The following is a 10,084-nucleotide window of genomic DNA, read 5'->3' as shown; positions in this document are numbered from 1 at the left end:
TTCAACAGAATGCCCCAGGAGTCACAAACGCACCCAGTACCTTCCAACGACTAATGGAAAAGTGCATGGGAGAAATGAACTTGAAAGAAGTCTTGGTCTTCATTGACGACTTGATTATTTTTGCACCAACACTTGAAGAGCATGAGAGGAGACTGCTGAAAGTCCTTCACCGTCTGAAGGAATTTGGACTCAAGCTCTCAGTTGAAAAGTGCATGTTCTTCCAGAAATCCGTAAAATACCTGGGGCATGTTGTGTCAAAAGACGGTGTGCAGACAGATCCAGATAAAATCGAGACACTTAAGTCCTGGCCGGTTCCGAAGACTCTTAAAGAACTCCGCTCTTTCCTGGGTTTCGCAGGATATTACCGCAGGTTCATCCAAGGCTACTCTAACATCGTCAAACCTTTGCATGACCTTACTGCTGGATATCCTCCATCACAGCGGAAACTCAGAGCCACAATCAAGCGAGACCAATATTTGGATCCTAAGGAACCACTTGCCAGTCGCTGGACTCCAGCATGTCAACAAGCCTTTGACACCATTATCAAAAAACTCACCACAGCACCAGTACTTGCTTTCGCTGATCCCCAGAAGCCTTACCTTCTCCATACAGATGCCAGTTCTGCCGGGCTAGGAGCTATTCTGTACCAGGAGCAACAAGGACAAAACCAGGTGATCGCCTATGCAAGTCGCGGTCTGTCGAGGTGTGAGTCAAAATATCCAGCTCACAAACTGGAATTTCTGGCTCTCAAGTGGGCTGTTACGGAGAAGTTTCACGACTATCTCTATGGCACCAACTTCACTGTCATTACTGACAGCAACCCACTCACCTACCTACTTACCTCTGCTAAATTAGATGCCACCAGTTACCGTTGGCTCTCTGCTCTTTCCACTTTTTCATTCAAAATCATGTACAGATCTGGTAAGCAAAATCTAGATGCTGATGCTCTCTCTCGCCGGCCACATGGAGAACTCACCAATGACCAAATGTCCCAAAAGGAGAGGGAGAGAATTCTTCGATTTACCCAACACCATCTGGATCAGTCTTCCTCAATTTCCATCGATCAGCACACGGTCAAAGCCATTTGTGACCGTCCAGCTTGTTTATAGCATGGCTGAAGAGACGTCCACCACCGCACTCATCCAGTCACTAACTGCCCATACCGACAGTTTGCCTGACAGCTTCATCAACGACACCCAGTTTGCATCTCCTGTTGTTTCTCAGCTGACAACTGCTGAAATCGCTGAGAGACAGAGGGAAGACCAGATCCTGAGGCATGTCATATTGCTGCTAGAGACTGGGGAAAGTCCACCTCCGTCTTGCGGGATGAACTCCCAGAACTGCCCCTTCTACTCCGAGACCAACATCGCATGGAGCTCCAAAACGGCATTCTCGTGAGAAGGAGGCAAGTTGGGGACCAGCTCTATTACCAGCTAGTGTTACCTCAGGAATTCGGGCTGAAGTACTGTCAGAACTGCATGACAAGATGGGTCATTTGGGCATCGAACGTACTCTTGACCTCGTACGTCGAAGATTCTACTGGCCGAAAATGGCCAATGATGTGTGGAATAAAGTGAAGACATGTGAGAGATGCACCAAACGGAAAGCCTTACCTGAAAGAGCAGCACCCCTGGTGAACATTCGAACTTATCGACCTCTGGAACTGGTTTGCATGGACTTTTTTTATCACTGGAACCTGACAGGAGCAGAACCAAAGACATCCTTGTAATAACAGATCACTTCACTGGTGCGCTGTCGCTGTCCCCACTCCAAACCAAAAAGCAAAGACTGTCGCCAAATGTCTCTGGGACAATTTCCTGGTTCATTATGGTATCCCAGAAAAGCTCCATAGTGATCAAGGACCAGACTTTGAGTCGCGCACAATAAAAGAACTGTGCAAAATGGCTGGGATTCACAAAATCAGAACTACACCATACCATCCACGAGGTAATCCAGTCGAGCGCTTTAACAGAACACTCCTGAATATGCTTGGAACACTCACCACTGAAGAGAAAACTCACTGGAAAGATTTTGTTAAGCCCCTAGTCCATGCATACAACTGCACCCGGAGTGATGTTACTGGTTACTCACCCTATGAGCTCATGTTTGGTCGACAACCTCGCCTCCCGATTGACCTGGTCTTTGGACTGCCTGTGGACAACAATCAGCCCACTCATTCACAGTATGTCCAGAACCTAAAGTCAAATCTAGAAAAGAGCTACAAAATTGCCATTGGAAATGCGGAGAAGCTCATGGGAAGAAACAAGAGCCGTTTTGACCAACATATCACCCCCTCCGAACTGGACGTTGGTGACAGGGTGCTGGTACGTAATGTGAAACTCCGAGGCAAACACAAAATCGCAGACAAATGGGAACCAGACATCTATGTGGTGGTAAAAAGAGCAGAAAATCTTCCAGTGTACACTCTCCGACCAGAGAACAAATCCAAACCGATTCGTACTCTGCACAGAGATCTGCTCTTGCCATGTGGATTCTTGCCGGATTCCACTAAAACCAACCGAACAACTGTAAAACCAACCGGGAAGTGGTCACTCAACCTTTCTGATGAGGACTGTGCACAACCTCAGTCAGAATATGAGAATGACATAATACCGCATCAATGGTATGATCCTGTCTCAGAGCCTTTGCAATTCACCACTGTCCACCATCTGCCAGAACCTTCATCCACCGTTCCAGCCACTGAAACTTTACCACCTGATATGCCATTCTGTGAACCTGCTACGCTCCCGTTGCCTCCTCTTGAGCCAGCAGAGAGCAAAACTCCTGACTCAGAAACCCCTGTCGAGGAGGAAGCTCCTGATCCTGTGGAATCAGAGGACAGTCTGTCCTCTGCTGAACCTACCAATGATGAATTGCCGACTGAGCCCAGTATGTCCTCTGCTGCTGATCTACCATCTAACTCTGACACCTCCAGCTCTGAACTAGAACCTGTGAGAACATTAACTCGGACCAGGAAACCACCAGACCGGTTACAGTACTCTAAGCTTGGTCAGCCCATCTTGAAGAGCATTCAGGCACTTGTCCATGGCTTAACCACCGCCTTCACTCATGCACTGGAGGATGAAGAGGACCATCTACTTACTGCCACTGAGCAACCGGTCATCCGGAACCAGCCACCATGTACAGGGACGTATATGAGATCGAGGGGGGAACCTGTAACCCATATCAACTACACCCTGTCACATGATTCACGCCAGCTGATTTGAGGTCCCTCTCCTGATTGGCTCCTTCCACGTCGCGGCAACTATGAAAACCGGCTGTGGAGGGATACTTCCGGGTTCGACTCCTGCTGTGGCTGTATGCTTATGGCGTTAAGAAAGCGTTTTCTCCCCTAAATTCGTCTATACAATTGTATCACCTCAGCGGTAAGTGTTCTTAGCATCTACTAATAACAATCTTTTAGTTGTCAGTAACCAGTCGGTCGTTTTCGTGATTAACAAATGACTTTGTTCGGCGGCGCATCTACCCGCGAGCAGAACTCCGGTTCAAAACCGCTGTTTTGAACACTTATTTACTTTAGCACTTTAATGGGCTTACTTTGAAACAAAGTGCAATTAAATGATTATTGTTATGTGTTGCTGTGAATTGGCTATGCTGTCTGTTAGACAGTTGTTTTCCTTTATTGTTATTTTTGTATTTGTTTGTAGCGAACGCTACTGGAATATATAGATTAAGCTACGTAGCCAAGATGATTACTAATTTAACTGTTGTACATTTGTTGATGATAATGATGATGATACATGATTTGCATTGTTACATACACTTGCAGAAAAATGTATTTGTTTACCGGTAAACTGAATTGATTTTGATTTACTAATGGATATTTTTCTGGCCTACAGGTCAGGTTTTTTTCCCTTTAAATTGATCTTCTTCATATTGAAGTGGCGAGCGGTAGGACCATTCTTTGTTTTTTCCCCTCTTTTCCCCGCTTTGCCGTCTTTGGATTACGGACATATTTTTCCCCATTGTATGAAACTGGACCCTAAGGAGGAACTCCTTAAAAGTGAACTTTAAAAAGAAACCGAAAAGGACTCTTAACAAAAGGACTCTTGCACAGAAAATCACAGCAATTGATTTATTATTTGTTACACAATTATTTGATTGTGGGCATTTATTTATGTTGTGTGTTGTATTGATTATTTTGGTCCATTTCCCTTTCCCCCATTTATTCAATATATTTTTGGTACAAGATACTGCAGTCTTTGGTCTCATCATTCACACCATCTAGGCTCCATAAAGAACTATTTCTTCTGCGCGTCAGTCAGTAAACTTACCCATTGCAATAACACTAGCCCTTAAATAACTTTGCGTTACAATCTCATTACTAATGATGCTTTTAATAAAAACAAGCTTTTATACACATTGACGCTCCTTGTGCAAGACTGTGATTTTGTCTAATACCACCACACATTACACGACCAACCATGAGCGGTCACAATGATTATAGCCCATATTGGTGGTGGACGGAGAACGAGGACTGGCTTAAGGTCACAGTTATAGCGGCTCCGGTCTTCATTGTCTTGGGGTTGGCATTGATCAGCTACAAACTGTACGAAAGGCGAACCCCTTCGTACATTTACAAACCGGGGGATGGCACCGCAGTTTACAATGCCGTGTACAAACCCACCACCTGCGCAATGGACAACGAGTGCTGTGACGGTGGGTACACGGTCGTCGTTGGGCCACAGAGTCCATCGGTTATGACCGTGGTAACCGAGCAAGAGGAAACACTGCTGAAACATCATCGCGAGACGGCCCAAGAACTGTCAGGGTGTGAGTGAACAAGAGCTAAAAGACATGGCTAGGCTACTGGCGCCGGAGGACTGCGATTTGTGACCGCTTGTGGAGAGAGATCATTGCGAACATTGCAGGCTTCGTCCTGCTGCGGTTGTAAAGAACTGGTCCGATGACATTGCTGTACAAAGTGTTTTTTGTCATGTATACATACACATTGTGAAAAGAAATAAACAAACGCATTTGATATTTCAGACTGTATGGTTTTTTTTTCTTTATTTGTGGTTGGAACATAAACATTGTCTTGTTACATTCACACATATGCACATGGATGAACAAGCAAAAAGATCGATTGAATGGCACGCTCATTACTAATTATATCTGCAATCGTTGGCGTGTAACACAAGAGGAATCGTGCTGACTTCGTTGCCTCGCCCGTCTCTAGTAGGTTCCACGTCCCGTATTTGCCCGGTGCCACTACGATCCTGGACGGCTTCTTTGATTCTGCTGTCACAACACCAGGCTTCAGTTGGTGAGGCCCACGCTAGTATCACCGCGGGGGTCTCGTTTGTGCACAGCCATACCCTCAAGACCGATCCTGGGTCCGTGGTGTATGTCACCTCGATGTGTTCTCCAATGCAATACACACAAAGAGGTTGGGCTAGGATCCCCGCTTTAATTAGCGCTTCTAGGCCGGTCGAGATATTCGTTTCAAAAGTAGCGTCTTTGAATTTGAAGAACCGTTTGGGGCACAGGCACCTGCCCAACGGGTGTTGATTGTCGTGCCTACGGCGGTCCCGTGTGTACACACGGGTTTTGACGATCGTCTGCATGACCACCAGCTCTTTTTCACCATTGTTTGTTCGTAGTTCCACGGTGGTATTCATATTTGGGTTTTTTTGTGTGTACTTTACACAGAGTAGATGAAAGACCACAGGTTTGCTCCTTGTCCACTCCCAGCGATCGACAGCAAGTGTTGCGCGATTGTGCTACAAAGCGGGTTAACCGGCCTTTTGAACCTCGGCGAATGAATGCTCTGAGTCGGCGTACTTATGCTCTGTCTATGCGGACGAATGCTCCAAGTCGGTGGACGATTCCTCTGGGTCGGCGGACGAATGCTCTGGGTCGGAGGCGGACTCCTCTGGGTTGGCGGACGAATGCTCTGGGTCGGCGGACGAATGCTCTGAGTCGGCGGACGATCGCTCTGGGTCGGCGGATGAACGCGCTGAGTCGGCGGACAAATGCTCTGAGTCGGCGGACGAATGTTCTGGGTCGACGGACGAATGCTCTGAGTCGGCGGACGAGTGCTCTGAGTCGCTGTGAATGGACATCACTGTGAATAGACATCACTGTAAATGGTAACTGTGATATGCCAGATCGGTGTATTATAAACTCTGAGTGGAGTGTACTCTCAGCTGAACACACACGGTCAGTCGGCGATGACAACTAAAGACACTGATTAACACTCAGGCATTCATCGCTTACAAGGGCTAGAACCATGGCCAGTAACTTAAGAGACCAGATTACCGATATTCAAAACAAAAGAGCCACCAGACTACTTGATGAGATGATGCCACAACCGTGTACCCCAGAGCGCGTGGTCCTCCCGTCCTGGCTGAACATAGACGCGTCGGGTCCAGGTGTTATCGTCTCTGACGGGTCGAGCCGAAGTGTCCAGCATCTCAACAAACCCCCCACCTTCGGATCCGTTTGGCTGGCAGACGCCACGGGGATGGTTCACGTCGCAGGCACCTACGACACATACAAATGCGTAGACTGCAACATAGTCTTGTCGGGATACAAAAAGGCCGACAGAAGCCTAAACGAGCACGTCCTTCGCAACGCTGCCACAGGGCACCGATGTCGTTACCTAAAGGCCAAGTTTAAACACCGTGAGAACGAACTGCGGCTGTTAGAAGGCCTGCTACGCTTTCAGGAAGGCCGAGTTGCTTTCCCGTTGCACATACTGCTCGCAAAAGATCAGTACATGATACTGGCGGGGCGCTGGTATTGCGTGCTGTGCTCGCAGAAAAGGGGAGATGTTCACCATCCAGCATGTGCTGACATGGCTTCGGAGTTGAAACAGTTTCTCATCAAGACAACTCTGGCGATAAGGCCCGCAGGAGCTCCGTTGTTCACCAAAGCGGCGGTTCCTGGGACCGTAGACTATGCGCTCGGCGATATATGGGAATGCGACGCATCCGCCATTCGCACCGTTCGCGATTTCGCCGAATTAGGACATAAGGCGAACATGGAACATTTGCCATGGACTCGGGACAAACACCGATGCGCTGCTTGCGATTTGGTTCTGCACAGCTTTGTGGTAGGAGACACCTTTGTGGGAGAGCACATCTATTCCATATACAACCAAGGCAAGCGTTGTCCGTATATCGACGCGAGATACGACAGAGACGAGATACTCTACGAACTCAGACGGCAACGTTCCCGGAGAGGACAACTCGCCTTACCGAGTCGCGTACTCACAGCTGAGCGGGGCTACAGCTCCGTGGCCGGTCTGGAACGATGCCTAGCGTGTGGAGTTACCGCTATACAAGACAAGTATCTGCCTTCGCTTGGTCATGATGCCTGGTGTTGTGATATGAAAAAGGCCTTGGTGGATAGACTGGAGAATCTGCGACTCGTGTGATCCTAACGACAACACCCTGTCTGGAACGATGCCTAGCGTGTGGAGTTACCGCTGTACAAGACAAGTATCTGCCTTCTCCTGGTCACGATGCCTGGTGTTGTGATATGAAAAAGGCCTTGGTGGATAGACTGGAGAATCTGCGACTCGTGTGATCCTAACGACAACACGGTTCATTTTTCTTCCTCTACAATTTGATATATGTCTGTGTGCTTCACACCTCATATGTTACACAATATACCAGAACCCTCGCTGTGTGTCACATCACACCATCACAAGTTGATATCACCCCCTATGTTTTTATGTGCTCTTGTCTAACTCTCGATAGAGTGTGGCGGATTGTTGTACTAAGGGTCCGTGTGCGCAATAAACAATCTTTTTGTGGAAAAAACCTTAGTACTGTTTTCGTTTCTTCTTCCTCTCCTTTTTCCACCCCCACTCACAACACTGTAGCGCAGGGTTGCAGATACCATGACAGAACACAACCACTCGGTTGCTTATCAAGATAGCGTAGACACACTGCTCTTGACTGTACTAGATGGAACGATAGCACACCCCACCCAGCAGTGTGTCGCTAATAAAGGGCGAGCATTTAGGGTGTTGAAACGTGCTGTCCGTGATGTGTTACGGACGCATAGAACGGAATACTGCGGTAAGTGTTGGGTGTTTCTCCACAACGACTATCTGTAATAGTGTCTTTGGCGGACAGCAACAGAGTGTACTTTGAAAACTTGCAATTGTAATAACCACACGCACGTCCACACAGGCATGCTCTCGCTGCAGACCACCGCCGCCGAAGTGCCAATGGTCACAGGTGTGGCGCGCGCCTTGTTTTCAGACGGCATTATAAACTGGGGACGCGTAGTGAGCCTTGTAGCTTACGGCACAGTGTTACTGCGAGCGTCGAAGTCAACCTTGGGACCCGAGTGCGCTTACGAGATCGGCGTGTCGATAGCGGCCTACATTACAGACAATCACATGGATTGGCTTGTGGGCTCCGACGGTTGGGTATGTTCTTTCTTTATTATTTTTTTTTTCGTCCCTTTTGCCTAGTAGACACTCTTAAACATTTACAATGATGGACACAACAAACCTCACATCTGTTGTTACGTGTTACTCTTTTCAGGATGGATTCGTGCACACCTTCGACCGAGTACACCAACGGCCGTGGCTGTCAACGCAAGGAAAGCTGTTTGTGTTTGGTGTGGGATTAGGTTTATTGTCAAAGCAAGGAAAGCTGCTTTTGCTTGGTGTGGGATTAGGTTTATTGTCAGTTTTACTATGATACATGATAATAAATACAATTTACTCACACACACACGCTTGGTACATGTCTTATTTCCGTGCTTACACTGTGCAATGTACATGGGGAATATACACCATCAACATCACAGCCTACAAACAAATCACATCACAGCCCAAACACCGCGGCTTCGAGCAGTTTTTTCAGTGTGCCGTCGGAAGGAAACATGTGGTCTGTGGGATATACTTCTATGTTAGACAAAAAAAACAACAACTTGTTGTCAGCACGTCCCATTCGTGGTATACACATTCGTGGCCCGTGTGCCCATTTACACAGTCCAACATAGGATCTGAGTCCTGTAATATATCCTCTGGTACAGCTGACGTGACACTTTCCAGCGTTTCCTCTGACCAACAAGAACGATCTGACGGACACAGCTCCGACACTGGCCTCTCCACATCCAAACCTGTAGTTTGCCACTGTGGGAGAATCGGCCTCAAGTCGGCCTGCTGGTATTGTACGAGCGCACCACCGGAGTTCGTTCGCTTCTGTCGTCTACCGCTTTTTCTCATCCCGTCGCTTGCGGCTATGAGAATCACTTGATGATCAATTAACGTGGTACGATCCACCTCTCCCCAGTTCTCACACAGGCGACCCCACCAATAAGTTACGCTTTCGTCGAGCCGGGGCGTCAGAGCATAGCATTTGTTGGTATGGCACACCAGACCGATTGCCTGTAACACATTGAAAATATCGTACAACCTTCTTCCTTTGACGCTCAGTGTCACAGAGAGACTCTTAGGAACATAGGGTCCGGGATTATTGTGCACGTGCCGATACACCACCTCGGTGTAGTGTAGCAGACGACAATCTCGGTTTTCCTTGTGTTGTTTACGTATCGCCACGACAGGTACGAGTTTGAGGGCCTGTAGGACGTGCAGAGCATCGTAGAATCGGCGCACCCAGGACCGAGTTTCACGTTGAGCCTGCAACCCCTTCAAGGCGTCGCGAACATGTTCCGGTTTAGTGTGGCGCATTATCATTAGCATTTTGGTAACGTGGATGTGCAGCAAAGTATCGCTCCCACGTTTCCGTATCATGGTGACAGTGTAACATTGGCGGTCCACCGCCGCCGCTTATGTACTGCCCTTCGCAGGTTCCGGTCGGCGGGTCGGTCGCGTCTTTCTCCGACCGACCGGGCGCAGTGTTGTAACACTGAAGGTATACACAAGACCAAACTTGGTCGAGTGCGATAGCTTTCACATGGGGTGAGACACACTATTAAAGGTTGAAGTGGTACACTACGGCAACCAAGGACTGTGCCGGAATGGCTCGGGTTAACGCCGGCACAGAGCGCCCGGTGGTCGATCAGACTGTTTACAAGTTGGTCAGTGGTTGGTTGGGTGATTTTCCAGAAAGTTTGAACGTGAGCCTACATGAAC

General features: G+C 48.1%; 1 protein-coding gene across 1 annotated transcript; it reads left to right on the top strand.

Annotated features, from left to right (window-relative positions):
* The first annotated feature begins 7,870 nt into the window (after window positions 1-7,870).
* Window positions 7,871-9,574, top strand: LOC120436764 (induced myeloid leukemia cell differentiation protein Mcl-1 homolog). Its single transcript, XM_039607640.1, has 4 exons — window positions 7,871-8,051; window positions 8,166-8,407; window positions 8,526-8,578; window positions 9,553-9,574. Exons 1-4 carry the CDS (start codon window positions 7,871-7,873, stop codon window positions 9,572-9,574), a joined length of 498 nt encoding a protein of 165 aa, XP_039463574.1.
* The last annotated feature ends 510 nt before the right edge of the window (window positions 9,575-10,084 follow it).

Source organism: Oreochromis aureus, unplaced genomic scaffold (assembly GCF_013358895.1).
Source record: "Oreochromis aureus strain Israel breed Guangdong unplaced genomic scaffold, ZZ_aureus HiC_scaffold_156, whole genome shotgun sequence".
NCBI lineage: Eukaryota > Metazoa > Chordata > Actinopteri > Cichliformes > Cichlidae > Oreochromis > Oreochromis aureus.
This window is presented reverse-complemented; position numbering and strand designations above follow the sequence as displayed.

Coding starts and splice junctions, on each gene's coding strand:
- LOC120436764 (XM_039607640.1), top strand. CDS start 7,871: ATGACAGAACACAACCACTCGGTTGCTTATCAAGATAGCGTAGACACA. Junction 8,052..8,165: donor GCATAGAACGGAATACTGCG/GTAAGTGTTGGG, acceptor ACGTCCACACAG/GCATGCTCTCGCTGCAGACC. Junction 8,579..9,552: donor CAACGGCCGTGGCTGTCAAC/GCAAGGAAAGCT, acceptor TCGCCACGACAG/GTACGAGTTTGAGGGCCTGT.